The 21101-nt window shown below is 47.1% G+C and overlaps 7 protein-coding genes across 7 annotated transcripts; 4 read left to right on the top strand and 3 right to left on the bottom strand.

The window, feature by feature from the left end:
- Positions 1-427: 427 nt before the first annotated feature.
- TRUGW13939_01739 (uncharacterized protein) lies at positions 428-1649 on the bottom strand (the record flags this gene model as incomplete). The annotated part of the gene is made up of 4 exons (XM_035484937.1): positions 428-463; positions 522-1109; positions 1163-1344; positions 1400-1649. 4 exons carry the CDS (start codon positions 1647-1649, stop codon positions 428-430), a joined length of 1056 nt encoding a protein of 351 aa, XP_035340830.1.
- A 2927-nt stretch (positions 1650-4576) lies between these two features.
- TRUGW13939_01738 (uncharacterized protein) lies at positions 4577-5536 on the top strand (the record flags this gene model as incomplete). Its single annotated transcript, XM_035484936.1, has 1 exon — positions 4577-5536. One exon carries the CDS (start codon positions 4577-4579, stop codon positions 5534-5536), a length of 960 nt encoding a protein of 319 aa, XP_035340829.1.
- A 144-nt stretch (positions 5537-5680) lies between these two features.
- On the bottom strand, positions 5681-6388 carry TRUGW13939_01737 (uncharacterized protein; the record flags this gene model as incomplete). Its single annotated transcript, XM_035484935.1, has 1 exon — positions 5681-6388. One exon carries the CDS (start codon positions 6386-6388, stop codon positions 5681-5683), a length of 708 nt encoding a protein of 235 aa, XP_035340828.1.
- A 1306-nt stretch (positions 6389-7694) lies between these two features.
- TRUGW13939_01736 (uncharacterized protein) lies at positions 7695-8421 on the top strand (the record flags this gene model as incomplete). The annotated part of the gene is made up of 4 exons (XM_035484934.1): positions 7695-7786; positions 7854-7970; positions 8029-8178; positions 8241-8421. The coding sequence occupies 4 exons, from the start codon at positions 7695-7697 to the stop codon at positions 8419-8421; spliced, it is 540 nt and encodes a 179-aa protein (XP_035340827.1).
- A 735-nt stretch (positions 8422-9156) lies between these two features.
- Positions 9157-15419, top strand: TRUGW13939_01735 (uncharacterized protein; the record flags this gene model as incomplete). Its single annotated transcript, XM_035484933.1, has 3 exons — positions 9157-9176; positions 9227-11657; positions 11949-15419. The coding sequence occupies 3 exons, from the start codon at positions 9157-9159 to the stop codon at positions 15417-15419; spliced, it is 5922 nt and encodes a 1973-aa protein (XP_035340826.1).
- Positions 15420-16568: 1149 nt separating this feature from the next.
- Positions 16569-18617, bottom strand: TRUGW13939_01734 (uncharacterized protein; the record flags this gene model as incomplete). Its single annotated transcript, XM_035484932.1, has 1 exon — positions 16569-18617. The coding sequence occupies one exon, from the start codon at positions 18615-18617 to the stop codon at positions 16569-16571; it is 2049 nt and encodes a 682-aa protein (XP_035340825.1).
- Positions 18618-19883: 1266 nt separating this feature from the next.
- Positions 19884-20915, top strand: TRUGW13939_01733 (uncharacterized protein; the record flags this gene model as incomplete). Its single annotated transcript, XM_035484931.1, has 3 exons — positions 19884-20130; positions 20204-20409; positions 20466-20915. 3 exons carry the CDS (start codon positions 19884-19886, stop codon positions 20913-20915), a joined length of 903 nt encoding a protein of 300 aa, XP_035340824.1.
- Positions 20916-21101: the final 186 nt, after the last annotated feature.

The following is a 21101-nucleotide window of genomic DNA, read 5'->3' as shown; positions in this document are numbered from 1 at the left end:
GTTAGTTGTCTGAGAAACCCCGGGCTTTACTTTCTACGTTCTATGACATTAAAGAAATATGAAACAATATGAAACACATCGTTCAGCACCCTGTAAAGTGGGCGACTTCAATTTCTAGATGATTCCAATAAGAAAGTTCGGTTTTCTATTTCTAGTCATATCTGCAGCGAGAAATCCTCTCACAACAATTCAGAAAAAAAGACACTGAAAATGAAAGCTTTGGTCTCCAAATGATGGACGTGAACGGTGCGCCTTGAATTAATGGTCGTTCAGAAGATATATCAGGTAAAAAGAAGCAATGTAAAAGTAAAACGAGGAAAGACGTGACTCTCTGGCCGGCCGGGGAGTCATGGGTCATAATTAGTGTACATCGTACAAAGTATCTACATCGATCGGGACGGTGGAAGAAAGTAAAACGAAGGAAGGTTTAACCAGATATTAAAACCCAAAGAAGGAAGAAGATCTGCACATACATTAGTATCTGTATTCACTTATGACCGAGTTTAACGAGCAAGACTTACCATCAAAATGCCAAACATCTTGGCGATCAACCATCTATTACCGCTCATTCTCGACCAATACTTCATCAACTCGCGCTGTGCACCTTGAACATTGTCCACAACATCCTCCGTGTTGGCATCGATACGTTGAATCATCTCCGACTGCTCGCTCACCATGGTCGCAAGTTGACCAAAGATGCCGCCAAGCTCGTTAATAGTGCGCTCAATGGCTTCGATGGCTTCGCCACGGGCTTGGATGTATGTGTTGTTCGGCTGGGCTTCTTCCATCATGAGAAGTTGTTGATCTGAAGCTGCACGGTTTGAGCCCTGTTGGCCGAGCACGGATGTCGACGAAGGTTCGATAGATAGAAGGTCGGATGAGTTGCTGCTGCTGCGGAACCCTGGCTGGGGTGTTCGGCTTCGGGGAGCATTGTAAAGAGGTGAATCGGAGCGCTGGGGATCGAATTGATTTTGACTCTTGGAAGACACGGATGACACAAAGTTTTCTGTCCGGGAACGCGATGCCTGGATATTCTTTGTTCGTACTTCAAGAACTTCTTTGAAGTTGGCGCCTACATCTGCGAGTTTTCCTTGAAGCAACACCACCACCTATAAAACCAGGTCAGTTAAATAAATTAGTAGATAGAAGGCACCAGCCGTACGTTATCATTGTGTTCGCCCTCCTGGTCTGTCTTATTACGGCTTGCGCGGGGATGTTGTGCCAATGTGAGAGCTTGTAGTTGTGCGATGTTGGAATTCAGCGCGGCCAGGTCTTGTTTAATCACATAGGTCAACTCTGATATCTCCACTGGACGGTCGTCGAAAAGAGTTTTGCGTTTGGCCACTGCATTGCATTAGCAAATCCATTTTTCTCAAGCCTGCGTTGTGATTGAACATACATTCGGCTAAGCGCTGCAATTTCGCCGTCGTGCCTGTAATCCCCCGGCCAATTTCGGCGGCTCGTTTGGCAAACTCGGACCGGCTTTTCTTCCCAGAAGGATCAGGGCTACCGTTTGCCTGGCGACGTTGCGAATCTGAAAGTAATGCTTGACGCTGGGCTCCGACTTTGTTTGATGCCATGCGCTTTTGGGCCTGGCCCAAAATGGACTGGAATTCGTTCGTCCGATCCTGTATCGATGCCACCGCCATCTTGACAGGTACGCAAAGGTTGCTGTGGGATATATGTAGCCTTTCGATACTATGATGTGGTGTGTATGAGCCGATTGCTGTTATCGGTCGGAATTACTGGTGGTCAACGAGGGGCGAGTAATTGATGGGGCGCAGCCGCAATAGGAGACGTGGCCTTCGTCAAGGGAAAGTGGGTGGCGAGGCCGTGGTAAGAGTTGGCCAGTTGCGTGGATTTCGAAGGAGCAGTATAATAAGAGGAGACTGGAGTCTTGCGACGGTAAAAAGGATGGAAAGAGAGAAAGGCAAGTTGGAGGAACAGAGACTTTGCTCTCGTCAACGGAATGCCGCGTCCGGAGGAAGTCAAAGTCTCCGGCCGAAACAGGCTTAGTGGGCGCAGTCGCATCCCTGGCACGTGACATGGGTGTCTGTGTCACGTGGAATGTCTCCACTTGGCTTCTTATCAAGATAAGATCGACATCTAGTAGTACTAAATATGTTCGTCAATTACGAATAATCTCCGAACACAGTGGAACGACAATTAACAAAGTTGGATTATTCTTCGTTCCATCAAGCATGAACTGGTGTCACATGTTACAGCATTTCAGTAGGCTCTGTTGCGAGAAAAACCAAGCTAATCAGTTGTTGAAAGTGCCAAGAGGGCGCAATTACCAGTGAGTTCTACGATATTTGGCCGAGGTTAGAACGGTTCAGGAACCAACAATAATATCTAGTATTAGTTTAGTTATTATGTACTGTCTTTTTCTTCCTATTTTCTTATTTTCTCACAAAATGGTCACTTTATTTTTCCGGGGCGGAGATGAGTTCATCGTCGTCTTATCTAGAGTCAAATAAACATTGAAGTTATCAATTGGTGGACTATAAAAGACTGTTCGCGAGAAGATTGTAGTTGACGTGAACTTGGTATCGGGACGAGCTACAACTGATATCAAATGATATGCCAACATTGAACTATTTAAATTTTGATACGGCCCAAGCCGAAAAGCGGAATACTATATATATTTAGTCGAAATGAAGTATGTTTTCAAAACTATCAATTGAATGAGCCCCCAGCGGTTCTTCGAGCACCAGGTGGCTTTAATTTATACATATACCTCTTCTTCGGTCGTGTAACTTCTATATTTGTATCATTTTTTTCCCTGTGCTGTTTTCATTTTATTATGATGATCGGTAAGTACTGTTCTTCTTAAGCCTTTACAATATGATTGAATGCCAGGTTATGCATTTTGTAGCAGTTAGAAGCAGTTAAACGACACTAGGCTGAGGATAAATTGATTTGATATGTGGGAATACTAATGATGGAAAGAAGAAGCACAGTGTGTAAAGCTGGTATGTGCACATACTTCTCTTATGCGCCAAGCAAAAGGCGGGCCTAGGTGGACTAAGTGGATCACATATCGGCGACTTGAACAACTTGGCGTATGTGGTATGGATGCGGCCGGAGGTCGGTCCCTTTTAAGGGAACTGATTGCTGCTTTCAAGGGCCTAATTTTTAGTCGCTATTATTGCATATATTATGGCAAGGCACAAAGGGCACTGGCTTGTTGTGGGCTTGCGTTTCCGAGTGCCGAGATATGGTTTGTGCGCAGAGCAGATCGCGGCAGGTGTACGAAGTACTAACTTCGAAGACCCTGGCCTGGAGACCACTGGTAGCTAAATGTGGACACGGCCTATGAACGATGTTCTCCTGCCAAGAACCTACTGCAGAGACGATGTTGGGGGATAAATGTTGTCTCCAGTGTTTATTTGCCAACGCCAAGCTTCCAAGTTCCCATATGCACATTAATCGGGGGCCAAAAAGAGGGTTTTCCACTGCGACAAGCAGTAGTAGCAATAGTACGTAATCGTAAATACATGATGGTGCTATATTCGGTTTTTTTTAGTCGAACAGGGCTTAACGCGACGATGATGGCCAAAGCTCGAGTGGGCCTGCCAAAGAAAACTGCGCCCTATGTTGTTCAGCATTCACTGCTTCTGACCAAAGCCTCAAAGCGAACATCGTTCTTACCAAATACGGAGTACTTAATTATTGGTAGAAGGCTAGCGCATGCGGCTGTCTTTTTCATTAATCACGAAAGGAGCCTGGTTTGTTGTTCGGCTCTTTTTTGAAACATCATCGTGCCTTTTAAACTTTCTACCTATGTAACACCCCTCAAAGGTAAAAAATAGAGCCTGGGCCTTGAACAGATCCTCCAGACAGAGAATCGCTCCTTTGGGATGCTTCTAGTACCCGAGAGGAATCCAGAGGACACTTAGGGCCAGAAGGAATCTTTACATCGTGTCCTGCGTCATGAGGAGATCAACTATAATTGATTATTGACACTCCAGGTTAATTATCTACCGAGGGAGTTATAAGCGAAAAAGGCATCCTCCGTGTATAGAACTAATCAAGCACCTCCGACTTTGTTGTCGTGAGGATATATTGCTGTTCTGGGACATGAACGGCAATTACGCAGGGCCAAGACAGGAGCGGCAGGCTTGGCATACCGACTGGGTTTCCACGTTCCTAAAGTTCCCCACGAGGGATTCTGGAAGAGAAGAGGGAGTTTCTTAAAGTGGAAATGGAGCCGAGCTGGGGACACTTCGCTGCCAACATTTCCGTGCTCGTATCTAATATGGCGTATCCAATGTATCCATGAAAGGATCAGCATGGTTAAGATAAGTGCCAAGATCGCTATGACTCTTATTCTTCAGGCCACGCCCACTGGGATCCTGGCCAGGTGTAACCCCTCCTAGGCCCGCTAAGGAATCCCCAATTATAAGACAAACCATTGACTTTCTAACGTCTGCAAGCTTTGGGTGTCCACTGTCCAGGGGATAAATATGCTGCCTCGCCCGGCATATATGTCGGGTGGGACTCATAGGAGCATTCCAAGGAACCCTAACTTTTGACAACCTCCAATCTATATTCCCAAAAACCTTATGAAAAGATGCCGTTCGACCCGACATATAGCTCTGTTGACACAGAAGGGTGCGACCTGCACTACTGGTACCAGGGCTCTGGTCCCCTGTTAATTTTCGTCCCCGGCGGCGGGGGAATCGGAAAACAATTCAATTCTTTATTCGAGCACCTCGACCAAAATTTCACAGTATGTGCTTACGATAGACGGCAGTCGGGTCTCAGTACTGCCCAGCAGCGCAGGCTGTTAAACCCAGCACAGCACGCTCGGGATATCATCGCCATAGTCAAAGCCCTCGGTCGACAGAGAACGTCAATATTTTCGAACAGCGGTGGAGGTATAATAGCCTTCCAGTTCGCCATCAGTTATCCTGAATTTCTTGACCACGTCGTTGCTCACGAAACGCCGACGACTAGTCTTTTGAAAGACTCCACGGATTATCTCGACAAAGCAATGACGCTGGTTGACATGTTCCACAATGAAGGCGTCATGGCCGCTTCTCAAGCATTTTTTGCAGACATGAAGGGATACGAAGACAGTCCCCCGATGCCGGCACCGGCCCTAGAAGACATTCAAAATTTCTGGGAGAATGAATATCTCTCGTTTACGACATACTGCCCGGACCTTCGCAAGATCGTTGAGAATAAAGTATCTATCGCCGTTGCCACGGGCCGAAAGAGCGGAGATGCCTATTATTCTGTGGCGACAATACATCAAGAAAAGATTTTAGGATGCCCGCGCTTTGTCTTTCCAGGAAATCATAGTGCTTTCGATGCAGAGCCGGCTACCTTCGCTCCACATTTGCTAGAAGCATTTCAAAAAATGGAACAAAAAACTCCTCGTTTGGGCTGGACCCAATCAACGAAGGGCGGCCGTTTCCAGGAGATTCGGGCTATCACGTTTCAAGTTATTCTACCCGCGATTATACTCTATAATTTTCCCAAACTGTGGTCATACTTTAACTTGGGCCAAATCATACCTGTGAAATAACCGGTTTACTGGGAACATGTCGTGCTGGATAATCTCTGATAATCTCTCAATAATTTATGAATAGCAAAATACCAATCTTTTATGACTCCATGCATGTTTCTATGTACATTTCTTCAGGTCAGACTTCGAAATAATGTTATCAACTTATAGCTGTTTTATAACAGTCACAAGATCCGTCATATCCTCCAAGAAGAAATCGTTTTCTCCTTTTACGATTTCCATGTCTTCGTTGATATCGTCCGTCCACCGATGGATATAAACGGTTTTCATTCCAGCCTCCTTTGCACCGCGCGTATCATAGGCATGGGCAGCCACAAGAACACTTTCATCTGCCTTTACATCGACCAGGTCTAGAACCTTTCGATAACTCTCTGGAGCAGGCTTGTATACATCCAGTAGCTGACTCGAAAACAGCATGTTGAAAGAGAGACCGGAAGACTTGCAAAGATCGAGTTGTAGCCGTGTAGTCCCATTGGCGTGGACAAACACGTCGTATCCCGCGTGTTTCAGTTGCTCAATAGCCCCGGAAACTTCGGGCCAAGCTGGCATGGAGTGCCATACAGCTATGCTTTCATGCTTGACTTGCTCGTTGAACAGGTGCTTGTGGGTTGGTCGTTTCTCCAACAAAGCGTCGAGGGTTCTTTCAAGAGTAACTTCGATGTTTTCCACAGGCCCATTGGCCGCAATTCTGGCGGCATTGGCATCGAAATAATCATGGCGCCATTCTAGAGCCAGTTTTGATCTGTCGCTCTCAGGGATGGATTGTGGGAAGGTTTTCACGACTCCGCTGTGCCAGTCTAGGCATGTGCCCATGAAGTCGAAGAAAACAGCTTTTATCTTTGTGTTTACCATTATGTCTCTGGATGTTTAGGATGGATTTAAAGGCAAATATCTCATGCGCATGTATAAGACAAACTAGAAATCGCATTTATATACTTTGTCACACTAAAGGCTGACAAATTAGACGATTTCTCTGCCTAAAGCAGCGGGTGCGGGATATTCCCTAATTGGCCGCGTTCGGACTGGAGATGCCCAAAAAGGTAAAAACGGAGTGACATTAGGGCTAGGCCGTGACGCCGCTTAAACACCTGGTAATCTAGCTTAAACTATTTGTAGCAGAATTACCCCGGAAAAAATCATTTGCCTTGGCTTGGTTGTTAAGTGTACAGATTTGAATTTACCACCCAGTAATGGTGTGCTTTAATTAGTCGATAGGCTAGATGTCTCGAGGGCCCTGCAACATCTACTTTATACGAAGCGGCAAGTTCAATGTTTGCATTTAACAATAAAATGCCTTTTCTGAAACTAAAAATACAGAAAAATAAGCTTTTTGAGATCGACGGAAACCCGCTAAATTGTCTTTGTTGCAACAGGGATTGCGGACGTATGTGTTTAATACGCCCACGTCGTTATGGGAAGGTGGGATGATATATCAATTTATACCGTGTTGGGCGCGGGCACGACATCCGGGTTTATAAAAGCATCGATTGCCGACATGACAGAAATAAATGAGTGGGGAAAATTGGCCCTGTAGTACTGATCTATCAGCCATTATTTCTTGAGACGGGGAGTCTCGCACTTTTCGCTCCGATGTGCCTGTAAGAAAAGTTCAAATAAAGACTAGGAACTAGAACGTTAAAGTTAAGTGCTATAAAGTTGACCTATCGTAAATTATAGACCATTCTTTTTGAGGCTAATGCTCATATGTGTGTTTCAGATTGGATACGACCTGAAATCCAATACCCCACGGGGAGACAGTTTCAACCACATGTACCTAGTGCTCACCTATAGATGCAGGGACTGATTCTGCTCTATGATTCCGCGTTCTTTATGGAAAGTACGTTACAATTAGGTGTGCATAACTCCGATTCTTTATGTGATGATCGACGCGAATTTGCGGGGTATGTATCTCGAGATGGCTGTTATGCATTCAAAAGAGGCTAGAAACGGAGCGTTGCCTCCGCGTCATAAGAGGAAACATCCTTGTAGATCTAGATTTTGTAGTAGTTCTAAGCATATTTGAAGAAGGCCGTCAACTAGCAAACCTATCGTATATAAATGGAGATGTCGCCTGGGGTGCTAATGTTAATACTCTATGTGTTCATTGCAAAAGTCTGAACAGTATCTAAGCTTATCTTGACCGTTATATAACTGAAAAATGCACTTCTCAACTTCCTTTGCACTCTTCGCCACTGCGTCGGCTTCCTTCAGTGGCGTTGCCACTTTCAATGACTACGCGGCGCAGAGCAAGTGAGTAACACCGTTCAGGTTCCTTCTGATAAACAAGAGCACGCATTGACATTTCGGCGTAAACCAGCACTGTATGTGGTCCAAAAGTAGGCGTTAGCGGGACATACGGAGCTGCAGCTGGGGACCTTTCGCCCGATATCTGGTCTGGCGACAAGTGTTCTGGATCGATTGACTATTCTTTGTGGTAAGCTTTGTTTCCTTTGTCACTTTCAGTAAGCGTAAACAGGGGTTGACATATCCAGTGACGGACAAAACCCATTCTCCGGGTATGAAGGTCCTGCCTGTCCCACAACGACCTGCGGTGAATGCTGGACGGTTTGCAACACGGGCGGGTATGATGGTGCTTCCGTGGGAGGAGTTGGCAACTGTATCACTGTGGACATAATTGACGCGTAAGTCTCAATTGATCGGCTTGGCATGTCAAGCTCATCCGATGGGATCTAACACCACATAGTTGTCCATCGGAATCTGCATACAACTTTTGCAAGACGGACGTCCCTGCCGATGAGCGCTGTGGTAGTAGCAGCACAAACGCTTTGGATATTGACGAGAGCGCTTACGAGGCCTTGACAGGCACAAGCTGGTCCAGCAGCAGTCCCAATCTGCTGATCAGTATCGATTCCGCGAGCTGCTGATTGATCAGTCCAAAAAACATGTCGAATGGAATGGACCGTAGTATTTGCGCTAGCCGATTTGTTTTGTCAATCCTGATTTTTTCTCGCATATCATGTTGTTCAATAATTTCTGCCCGATCAGTTAAGCTGGTCACTAGCCTGGTAGATACGTAGCTGCAAAAGAAGCGTAAAAGATGTCTTGGCATCACGTGCTAGCGCCAAAGTGGATCCTAAACATGGTCGCGAGGCAGCCACCGATTGGCTCAAAAACCAGCCGGCGTTATCCCGCATATGGAAGTGATCGTTGCTAGTAAGCTCCCTGATTGGCTGAAATCTCGTTCTTCACCCCCCTGATCCCCTCTTTCGATCATACAAACGGCAGGCGCTAGTCGGCTCTGGTCTTGCCCCGATCTCTGGAGCCTGTTCTCCTTCTGCTCCATCATCCACGTAGCTGTGGTGACTTGGTGCTGCGCATCTCAACCTCGTATACCCTTTCTTTTCTTTCGTTCTGCTTGTTCATATTTTATTTTTTGCTTTGTCTCGCCGCTGTCGCACCCCCGGAAACGCTCCAGCTCTTCTGCCTTGCTCAGGTGCCACAGACAGACCCCTGTTCAGTCGTCTCAGCTCGTGCCGCGTCCAATTAACGCTAGCTCTCTGCCAGCCCGTTTGCGCAATCTTAATTGACTTGCTGGCTATACAACCTCGTGGCCCTTGATGACGGTTTCTGAATAATTCTTCGTCTCAACCCAACCCAGGATGTCGAAGCCATATCGCGCGTACGTTTCCCCATGACTTCGCGGTGAACCCATTCGTTTCCGCTATACAGACAGACTGGCCTTTTTACTGACAATACTTACTTTTTCAGCTATCCTGGCAATGGCGGCCAGCCGTTCAACCCCGACTCGCAGGGAAACCAACAAGTCTCTTTCAAAACCGACATTAATCGCAAGAAGACGAAAAAATGGGTTGCCGCCAAATCTGTTTCCTACGATGGCGACGATTGGGGCGACGAGGATGATGAGGAAGACGAGGAAGAGGAAGAAGCACCGCCACCGCTTCCAACCAACACGTCTCGGTTTCAACCCAACCAACCTCAGTCGTCTGTCGGAGCAAACACTACCCAGAACACATCGACCAGTTCGGAACCTCTATCCACCGACACACCTGCCTTTGTTCGGCCTGCGGATATTTACAAGCGGATGCAAGAGGAGCGTGCGAGAGAGGGCCAACCCGAGGTGTCTTCGACCTCAGGACCTATAACACCAGCACCTCCACCACACGAAGAACCATCGCGCCAAGGGAATAATACCGGCCTGTCCACCTCGCCACTCGTCATCCCAGAACTGAAGAGACTATCTGGCTTCGGCTCAGATTTCATGAGCGGCCCAAGTCTCTCAGAGCAACCTACACAGCCTACACAGACTAGCAACGCCCAACCACAGACGGAATCGTTACCCTTGCGCCACAACCCTTCTCTCGGGTTCAATTCAGTTGTTCATCAAGCTTTCGATGTTCCGGAAACCCCTACTTCTAGCAATGAAAACTTTAGCCGGTCCAATAGCGACAGCACCTCCGTTATTAGCCCTATAATCAGCCATGGGAACTTGGAATCCGCAAAAACGCCTACTATTACTGAAGATTATGCTGGAGAAGTATCTGCTCAGGAGCCACCTGCAAACTTCAAGCCAGGCCACCGGCGAGACTTGAGTCTTCCTTCTCCAGGAAATGGCCCGGATAGAGTCCCAATCGTTTTAAGTAGTGAGCACAGCCAACAGGCCGCAGCTACGTCGTCACATTCGGTGGACAATCCTACCTCATCAGCTGATGACAGCGAAGGGACTGCGTCTGGAGAAGCAACACCAAAACAGGCGTCGGAACCTCGGCAATCCATCGAGAACCCCAGCCTACATAACGCTCCGGTGGAGAGCCAGGTTGGATCACAAACTGCAGAGTGGCAGTCACCTGTGCCAGCACAGCTCCACATACCTCAGGACCAAACACGTGGCGTCCCTCAGATAACACCGTCTACGAGCACTGAAACTTCGCCGCAGGATATGGAGAGTGACCGTCTACGGAAAGAAATTATGCGATCTCTCAGTCCTGATCCTACCGCTATTGGGGACCCTTCCCAGACTAATAACGCTGATTATCAACAGCCTCAGTATGGATACGATGGTTACTTGAATGATCACAAAGGAATTCCTCTCACCAACCCGCTTCAGCCAAAACCCACCGCCGGTCCTGCAGATGCAGCAGAGCCTCTCAGTCTAACAATAAACCCCGCCGGGGCAGCTGAAAGCTCCGACAGGCAGCCGGAACCATCGTCCGCGGTCAGCAAGTCTCGTTCTGGCCTTAAAAAGAGATTTTCATGGGAAGCTAGCGATGACTCAGACGAAGGGGACATTTTGGTGGAGCAATCAGAACAAGCAGCCAGTATTCCATCTGCTCATTCCCCATCAATCGCTGAAGATCCATCTATCTCGAAGAGTGCTCTTGTCACGTCACCCTCTGGATTTTCAAATGATCCCGCTCGTGATCCTACCATGGGCGATGGAGGTGATGTGTTCGACGAGCCTGGTTTACCCCGGTATTCTACCATTGCGAACGAAACAATTCAACGTCCAGAAGACATAGCCCCGGAAGTTGTAGAGCCCGCGGAAGAGAATTTCTTGGCTCCTCTACAGGAGGTTGACCCCTCAGCTTTATCAGCATCTCCGTCGCTTGACTCTCCAGCTCCAAGTGCAGTCCATCGGGAACCCACTCAGCCAGCTGGCACCGAAGCCTCACTACCAAGTTTTCGCAAGATCATGGAAATCCCGTCTGGGAACGAAAAAATCCGAGTCTTTAAAGATACTCGGGAACAGTTCGCTCGTATCGATAACGGCCTGGAAGATTGGATTCGCCGTTCCAGTGAATCTCTTCCTGAACATGCGGATTTGATTCGAGCAAATGGTCGACTTCCAGGAGGTGCACCAACGGGTGTTCTGCCCCCGAAGAATAAATTCCCGAAATTATCATCTCTTGGAAACTTGTCTTTACCTTCGTCTCACGAAGGCTCCTCCCAATTAGGGTATTCCCCCAGCCATGTCCGGCGATCGTCTGGTTCTCCCCTAACTGGTGTCATGAATAGGCAAAACGTTGAAGCTAAAGGAAAGGATTTACTGCACAGCGCTGGTGTTTTTGGTGGAAAGGCTGGCGGAGCAGCACGTGGACTTTTCGCCAAAGGCAAGAGCAAGCTGAGAGGTGGTGCTGACAAGGTAGATTGATTTTTTCTTCTTTTTTTTTCCTCTTTCATCCTTCCCGTTTTTTGCTGTTCTTCCCTTTCATTTTGCACTGTGCGACTTAGTCATTGCTATCTTTGTGGCCTATGGCCAGTAATGTCAATATATCCCCTTCCAATACTTTTCCCATTTTTAATGCCGGTCTCGTTCTATCCCGGCGTAAATTCGAAATTGTCCGAAGTGATTGGGAAGGAGCGCATGTATTCGTACCTACAGCTACTCTTAATGCTCGAACTTTCATGACTCTAATTCGACTTTCTTTTGTAGGGAAAATCTTCCATATTCGGTGGTCGGCGGCGAAGTCTGCAGCTGAGCAACGACACCCTGTCATCGGATATAGATCTTGCCAGTGTTAAATCAAACCCCCCACCCAGTCCATCAGCAAGTTCACGGTATTCGCTTCAGCCAGTCCCTCGAATTCCTTCATTCAAGTTCAATGGAAGCCGGTCTTTCACAAGTCCCTCGGTAGATGATAGCCAAATTTCGCCAGAACTACGTGCGGTTTCTCTTGATTGGGGGAATCAACCGCTGAAATCCCTCCCAGAAGAGGAATCTCCAATTTCACGACCTGGCAGTAGCAGCTCTCTCAGGCGGGCAATGATGCAATTCAATATGGACGAAAACGCTGGAAATGTACATGACTCAGCGGATTTGTATTCGGCTCACAGCCATCCTTCACCTCGGAGAGGTACGCTATCAATTGTTGATGACAACAGTCACAAGGAGGGCCAGGACATGCACTCAGCTGTGCAGGGCAGTGGTTTCCTTGGGGCTGATAATTATCGACTCAACACAGTTGGCGTAACAGACTCGCTGCAAAGGCAGCTGACTGCACCGGACGTAGCGACCGGTACATCGTTGAGTGATGTTTCCAGCCTGTCCCATGATATTAACCAGAAATCCGTATCTGCTGTGTCAGATGCTGTTTCTCCGAGGTCGCTGAGCCCTATGCTCGGAGAAACGTCAATACGATTTTCGGAAGACACGATTGACGCGGACCCACCGGTAGCGCCCCGTGGTTCATCATTAGAAGTTTCCAGGGAGTTTCCCTCCGCTCCTCACCATATTTCAAGGTTCTATAGAACCAATTCTACAGATCAAACAAATAGCGAAGCAACCCAGTCTGTTTCGAATCCTAACCTTGGCAAAGTGGCGAGCCGCGAAAAGAATGTACAAAGCCCTGTCTCGCCTCCACTGCCAGATATGAAGCAAGTACAAAGCCAATCCAATGATCGCAGACCATCCTCGGATTCTCAGGTCTCCGATATGTCAAAGGATGAAATGGACCGCATTCGGGAGAAATTTGACGAAGATGGCCTCTACCCCCAGCTCAGAGATCCATCCCCAACAGGATCCAAGGTTTCCGCTTTGTCCGTGGACGAAGATAAAGATTTGGACGCCATTTTAGAAGAAAAGCTGGGAGGATCAGGTTTTGACGAAGACACAGAAAAGTCTGCGGCGATTCAACGGCCTCGTCGCACCTCCGCACCTCGTCAGCAGTCGTCACAGCCGATTTCTGTCATGAGATTATCACGCTTGCCTCAGGAGAGACGTGTCTCACAAAGCGCCGAGAGCACTAAAAGATATTCGAGATTTTCATTTGAGAGCGATAGGAATGCCATAGCCGAGGCGATGCTCGTCACTGGGTACGGAAAGCCAAGGTTGGTCGATTCGTCTCAGGAGCAGAATATGTCGTCACAAGTTCCGGAGACGCTGGGAGAGGAGGCATGCGATGAACCACCTCCACCATTTGATGACCCAAAGGCGCCGTATGGAGCAGATGACAAGCACGCAACGGTAGATGAAAGGATATCCCTAGATCATTCTTCACAGAAAGAACCCCCCGGCCCTCGTGGCGAATACGGACCTGGCGAATACGGACCGACTCGGCAGGACCCTCCCCAATACCAGCCTCTTCGTTCACACCCGCCGAATTCGGCGCCTGCGCGGAGAGAAGATCGATTGTCAGGGTCCCATGCTCATCGTGATTCATATAACTCATCTGTCTCCTCTTTGAGTAATGCGGTCACAAACCCCAACGGTCATCGATTAACAATTTCTCCGGAACCTCGTTCATCCAGATCCAAACAGCCGGTTGCTTTCGACTCAGACAGCCGGATGCAAAAAATGAAAGAACAGGAAAACCCAATATCTCAATCTAGTAAATCGCGGTGGACAAATGGTCGTTTTTCCAGAGGAGCCCAACCTGGTCCTGCTACCAACAATACACTAAGTACAGGCAGCAGCAACCTCTTTGGGCCAGGAAGACGTGAAGAAGATAGTTTCGGAAGTGGTGATAGCATGGCAGTTGAAGCAGCCTTATCGCGAAACGACCTACGTGCAGAGCCATCTCCTTTACATCGAGAAAGTGAGGCTGCATCGGCTACATCGGCAAACTCTCTCAAAGTCTCAGTGCCGTTCAAGAACAAGATCAAATTTGTTGGAAAACGATCTCGGGGGATTTCCATTGATACCCCAGCAGCAGAAGAGCTCGCTGAAAGAAAGGCGACCGACAAATCAAAGAAGTCAGATAAGAAGGCGGAGGGAAAGAAAGGGGCCTTTAATAAAATCTCTGTATGTTCACACCCGGACTTTATTTTTCACTGTCTAACCTCTCAGGGTCTCTTCAATCGGTCCAATCCCATCCAGCGCGCTGGACAAGAAGGAAAACAGCGCTCTTCACTCAATGATCTTCCACCTAGAGATACCCAGCAAGTTAATACTACATGGCACAGAACCCACACACTACACGGTCCTCCTACAGCTACGGCTTCTTCTCAGAATGTCCATCAGCACTCATCTTCTTATCCAGCTCCTCATCATCAACCACAGCAAGCTTCTTTGCCTGGCCATGGAAAGGGATTACCGCCACCTCCAGGCGGTTACTACGATCCTTCACCACCTACGGATGCTTTCCAACACCAAGAATACCCACTGCATCCTGACACTGTTGGTACCCATCAGCAGACTAATGACCAGCAATATCCAGCCAAAACTGCGTATACATTTTATAGCCCGGAACGGCATTCTGGGTCTAGCCATTCATATTCTATTGGTTCTCCTGTTAGTGGATCTGGGTCAACGGCATGGCATGATGCATCTTCCCCCCCAACAGAACCCAGGCGGAACCGAGCACAGGATTTGCGCCTACGCTCTCGCAGCCCTCGATCGCAACCGATTCGACCGGGAAATCGCCTTAATCATAACGTTAACTACACCGATCCAATTTATCATTTGGGCAAGTTTCACGCAGTTACTGAGACCTCTCGCATTGGTGATCAGTCAACTCCGTTCCCAATTATTCTGCCTGATGGAATGGACAGAACTCAACTATCTCCTAGAAACTCTATCCAACCTGAACCTCTAGACGAACTTCCAAGAATTTCAAATCCAGGTTTGGGGGTGCGCCAGCCAGGTACTACTATCCAGTCGGTAACCAATTCTTCTACTCACGATCAAGTTTCGTCACGCAACCCTTTGGCGCTGCATATACCGCAACAGCACCAAAACACACCTTCTCTGAACGCGAGTCAAATAGGCGTGAATCAACCGGAGAGCACCCAACATAGAGAGCGCGACCAGTATTACGATGATCGAACTGTAATAACGAAAAACGTTGTCCCTGTCGAGCTGCCTGTGCCTCGAGACGACAGTTCAGAAGAGGTCGTCATGTCCAGCACAGCTTACCCAGGACAAGAATGGCAACCATCTGGGTTTGAAAATTGGATGCCCTATTGATTTTCTATCCAAAAACCTTTTTTTATATATCTATACCCACACCCCAACCAATTTTTCTTGCTGGCTTGGTCGTGTACTGTTGAATATCAAACCTGTACTTTTGCTTTCTTTTCTTCTTTTCTTTTCTCTTACGAGCGTACGAGCGGTCGGGATACCCATTTTTGTTTCTTTCTTGTCTCTATTTTTGGCACATATATTAATTTTATCAGGTAGACTGATAGTATAATTTCGGGATCTAATGTCAACTGCCAATTGACATAAATATCAATTGATGCAACTTTGTCTAAATAAGGATTATGACAGCCTTGCATACACTTCAAAATTCCATTAGACTCCTACCTAGACTAATTCAAAATATTTCTTGGCAACATCAACATTGAATGATCAATTGATGTGAACATAATTGTGTAACACCCAGAAAGTAAGACCAGTCTGTATACCAGTTGAGATCTTTGACCGTTTGCCCCATTTTTATTGAACTCTATATCAATAATATTTATAAAATGATAGAAGTTTTAGGTTCGCTATTAATTGCGAAGGTTTTTGGCAGTGATCTAAAACGTAAAAGAACAATAGTAGTTCTTTATTGCCTCTAGCAGTCGTATTTCTCGTCGAACTGCCAGTGCCTCTTCAAAATCACTTCAAGAGGGAGTACTCGAGAGCCTGGACCAACGATGACAAGTTGGGAATGTGCAACTATCAATTTGAGGTTTCAATATCCATTCGAAGGGATGGTTGCTAGAGTACTGGTGTACCCTTGACATACAAAATGTTCTACCACCTGCATCCAAACAAATGCCTAGTCACCACCAGGCTTGAGTCAGACGCCGCTGCATCTGCACCGCGACTATTCCCCCTGATGGCATCGCCTTATGACTTGCTTCTTTTTTAATCTCGCTTTGGTCACTTTGTTAGGACGTAAAATTGCTGCATGTTATTACTTACTCTCATCGTTATAATACAAAATTTCCTTTATATATCAATTGATGTTCAACCTTTTCGTCAGCTGGTATATTTACCGTAGTACATGTAGTGTACATCACCTGACTTTAGATAGTATCAATTGACACTGTATGTATACGTCCCGTCAACAGAACGTTCAATGGATCCAGTCATCTTTCTTCCTAAGGACACGCCATTATAAAAACACTATTGTTTATCAGAACCGCTTAGATGTTGACTTCTTCGGTGATAATTGATGTCTCGCTTCTCGTCCCTAAGGCTCTTCAACTCTCTCTCCAGCTTGTCTGACAAAGCCTCCACTAGCCACTCAGCCTCCTGCTTATCTCCCAAGAGCGGACTCCGGTGACCAATCCAACTCCATTTCTTTCTTTCCTCTTCATCCTTTGGATTGCTACTGTACGGTTTCCGATGACGCTCGCTGTATGTTTCTTCCTCGCCGAGAAGCTTGAGGAAATACACCCATTCTTCGTACTCAAATTCCTTTGGTGGCGTAGCATTCACGTAGTGGTACATCTGTCGTATTTCCTTGATGAGTATATATTGATGGTGATGAATGTTCTCTGCAACGATATCACCGCGTTGTCGCGCTTCTTCCTCTTCTTCAAGTTGTGCTTCTGCGAGCACCTCTTCTGCATGGGCTACGGGTCCATCCCCGTTGTCATTGGCAGTTGCTGACTTCGGCGCTGGTTCTTCCTCTCCGGATAAGAGGATGAGGGCTTTTGTTTGCTTGTAGAACTGTTTGAACCGCTCTCTGTATCCTAGCTCGCCGGGTAAAAACGTAATTTCACCAATATAGTTCATAAAATCTCGGAATGCGATGATAACTGTATTTCCCAGATTTGAAATGAAAATAGTCATTGTAGGGACAGCTAGCAAAGACCAAAAAACGAAAAAGGCTCGTCCCCAGTTGGATATGTTATATATATCTCCATATCCTATTGTGAGTAAAGTAGTATAGGCATAATATAAACCGTGGAAGTAAGACCATTGTTGGGTGCCTTCAGCATGTTGGAATATGAGCGCCCCCACGAGCCACAAGATAGCAACGGCCATGGTTGATGTCAAAAGCGATAGCCAGCGATGTTGCACATGCGCGATCCGCCTCACCCTGCGCATGGCCTGGAACTCACGTCTACGGCGCTCTTCTTCGTCTATTTCTTCGTCTTGGTAGTCACCAGTATCCATATGCAACCGAAAGGGATTGAAATCCCAAAACTTGGTATTCTTCTCATCGCCATGAGCATATTTGGACATCATCCTCTTCACACCAGCTCGACGCGTTCTCTCGACTAAACGACTGCCCATCTTCGTCTTTCCGCGTTCCATAACCAGTGATCTGATTGAGCTGACAACGATACCGAGAATGAGGATTCCACCAATGGCATATGGGAAAAGTAGACCACGTCCCAGGTGAGTCGCGGGGGATGGGTACCCGATGCCAATGGTGAGGATGGTAAAATCAGACCACCACACGGCGTCAGTAAACCGCCATCCTTCAATGTTTGCATAGATCGCTGACCCTACCATTAGGTACATCAAAAACCCAGTGTTCTGAACCATCAAAGTTCGCTGGCTCTTGGTCAAATGAAACTCAGGACTGTAGTGGCCCTTGAATGCCCCATAGACGGTGACGATAAGCATAGTTGACAGCACGAAATAGAGAGCAGCAGCGATGGCGGCGTAATAGTAGGCTTCCGTAAACTCTAGACCTGGTGTGGTCTGGCGCTCTGACCGTACACTGTAAAGCGTGGTGATGAGAACAACGGCCAGTAAAACGGATGATAAGTACCATCCAACGATAACAATGGGCTGCGCGATGTTAAACGGCATTCGCTTGGTCATGGTCATAAGCAAACAAAAATTGGCCACCAAGGCCGCCGCGAGCGATGCCGAGTTCATCGCAACAACACGTGTAGGGTCAGCCAAAGTGTGTATAGAGTCTACTGGCGATTTCCCTGGCTGGGTGATCTGTCTCCACCGATCTGCCAGCGAACAAATATTGAAGGCACTGGCCATGGGCCCAATAGTTGCTGCGATGAGCGGGATCTCAGTGCTCGCGTACCACCATTTCACAGGCTGTAAGAACTCTGAAAGCTCTCTGTTTGCCGACACCCAACGGAGGCTCGTATCCGGATCATCTTTTCCCACGCTGTGCATTGATGAGCCATCTTGTTTGCCGCTTTCGACGTTGTCTGCTGTTTCGGCAATGGCTGGGTCAAAACCTGGATCGTTCATGGTCGGAAAACGCAGGAGAGAAAATCGATAGATATCTTGCGCCTGAGATTACATTTCTCACGGCGATAATAGTGTGGAAGACGATCAGCCATGGGATCGCGAGAGTTTTATGCCATCACACAGATCCTCTTCTCCAGACTGTGTAGAAGAGTAGGCTCAACACTTTATGACGATCATGGCGTAATTCATGTCTTTTCCTTGGCAGGGAAAACCGTCGTGGGTAGGTATGACGTCGTGGCGGCGGCCCATGCTAGATGCTTGGCGTCATAGGTTATTTTGCCACGTGCGATGTTCTGCTTGCTGGAGATAACGTTGAATATTTTCAAAATACAAATCACAAGTGCAGACGTGCCATTGAGGAAGCCTACGGATGGGCGTTCTTTGATGGAGCGTTTAGTGGAGCATTTGGTGGAGCATGTTTCCGCTGTTACTTCAAGAGAACCTTCACGAGGAGAATGAGATTCGCACCTATTCCAATTTCCATCAACATTGAAAGGTATGTTCATTGATTGATAGAAAGGAACGGTAGTATTTTAGAGGGAAAATCGACAATTACATGTACCATGCTGAGAATCCCCGATGGGGATGTGAGGAGATGATGACCTTTACTTGGACAGGTGCATTTTTGGATGGACATGCACTTTTCTTCCAAGTGACTAGCAGACGGACAAAAGGGACGGAAGCCCCAATAATAGACCAGTTATTGCCCAGTTGGTGAATGCTGTGGACAACCTGTCTGATAAGTTCTTATTCTTGGCATTAGATGCTAGTTGGTCTTGTGGCTTGTCATTGCTGACTGCGAGGCTGCTGAGACGTCGTATGCATGAGAAGCTCACAAGTGTAACGCACCGAGACAGCTTCTTCCAACAATTCAGGTGGCGGATAGGCCAACGCGTTCTCCATAAGCATGGGGGGTATCGGGCCTTAAAAGACCATGAACAGGGTTCTAGGCACGCATGGATTCCAGTTTTAGGACGCCGTGGCGCTACGATGGCTGCGAATCTGTCAGACAGTGTTGGGGCTATACACCTAGCAGTTTAACATAATTGGCTTGATCCGTGGGGGCCCAGCCATAACGGGTTAGCCTGTGTCTATTCTAGGCACTTACCAAAAGCGGTAACTTGTAACTTTTCGAAACAAGTTGGCTATATCCCTGCTCAACTGCCTCTCCAGAGGGCTGAATGTTGGAGTGGGCCAAGTTATAACTCCATTTAACACCCCTCTCAACTCCTGACGGTATGTGACTTTTTGCAAGTGACACGCACCATGTGCCTTGGGTACAAATCGCTCGCATTGCTATGCTCGATTTATTCTCCAGTTGTGGCGAGCGGTGCCACGTTTATCGATCCTCCTGCATATCCTCAGGCCGGTTATGATCTCGCTACTAGTCCGAGCTATGGCCTTGGATCTACAGTTGATATTAAGTGGATGATAGAACCTCCGCGCAATGTGTCCTTGGCACTATTTCAGCTCAGTGGTGCAACTTCGCTGTACCCATATGAGAATTTATTTAGTATGTTTCCATTTTGTTTTCAAATACTAGATATGGATGTAGAATCTTTTGTTGTTAACCCTGTCTACGATAGGTAATTTAGATGCTGGCGTGACGTCCTTCCTCTGGACGGTCCAGACAGCGAAAGATCTCGGCTTTTCGCATAATTTTTGGATGTGTTTATTTGAAGAAAATACTACACATGCGGCTGCTTGTACAAATTTCTTCAATATTACCAGCACCGATGCCGGGATTCAAGCTCCAGTCACGACTGGCTCGGGTTTAACCACACAAACTAGGGTAATACTATCAACAATGAAAACAGGGAAAATTAAGTAAACTAACAAAAGCTACAGAAATACTCAACAAACACACAGACATCCGTTCCTACTATAATAACCGCACCTGACATAGTGCCAAAACCGATAGCTACCGCGACCGCTTCCTCGATTTCTACCTCAGGGCCCATAGCCATGCCTACCTATATTATATCATCTACTTCTACTTCTACCGCAACATCTATAAGCACACCGGCGTCTACAATGATACCATCGACCCCCGCACCATCAGGGCTGAGCACTCTAGCAAAAGCTGGACTTGGAATTGGAGTAGCCGTCGGAGCCCTTTTTCTCGCTGGTGCAGGCTTTTTGGCTAGGACTCACTGGAAGAGATGGCGTGAAACACCCATTGAGACCAACTACATCACACGAAGCAAGATGTTTCAATCACCGGGTTCATCAACGTCGCTTTTTCAATATCATCGAACGAAAACACCACTACCGGAGAATGCTTCTGGATGGACGTAGAAATAATATCGAAGAACGGAGGTTATTGTGATATACACACGAGTTTACGGGATGTTTGGTTGGTAATGAACGTTTCCTCTGTACTTGGGTTCTCAAATGGAACAGAGATGTGGATAAAGGGTGGTAGTTTACATTGATTTAAATCAATTTGGCCCTGTCTGGGCTCTTGTACATTCCATTCATGAT

This window comes from Talaromyces rugulosus, chromosome I (genome assembly GCF_013368755.1).
Source record: "Talaromyces rugulosus chromosome I, complete sequence".
Classification (NCBI taxonomy): Eukaryota; Fungi; Ascomycota; class Eurotiomycetes; order Eurotiales; family Trichocomaceae; genus Talaromyces; species Talaromyces rugulosus.
The sequence above is the reverse complement of the archived record's forward strand: the minus strand, read 5'-3'. Positions and strand labels throughout refer to the sequence as shown.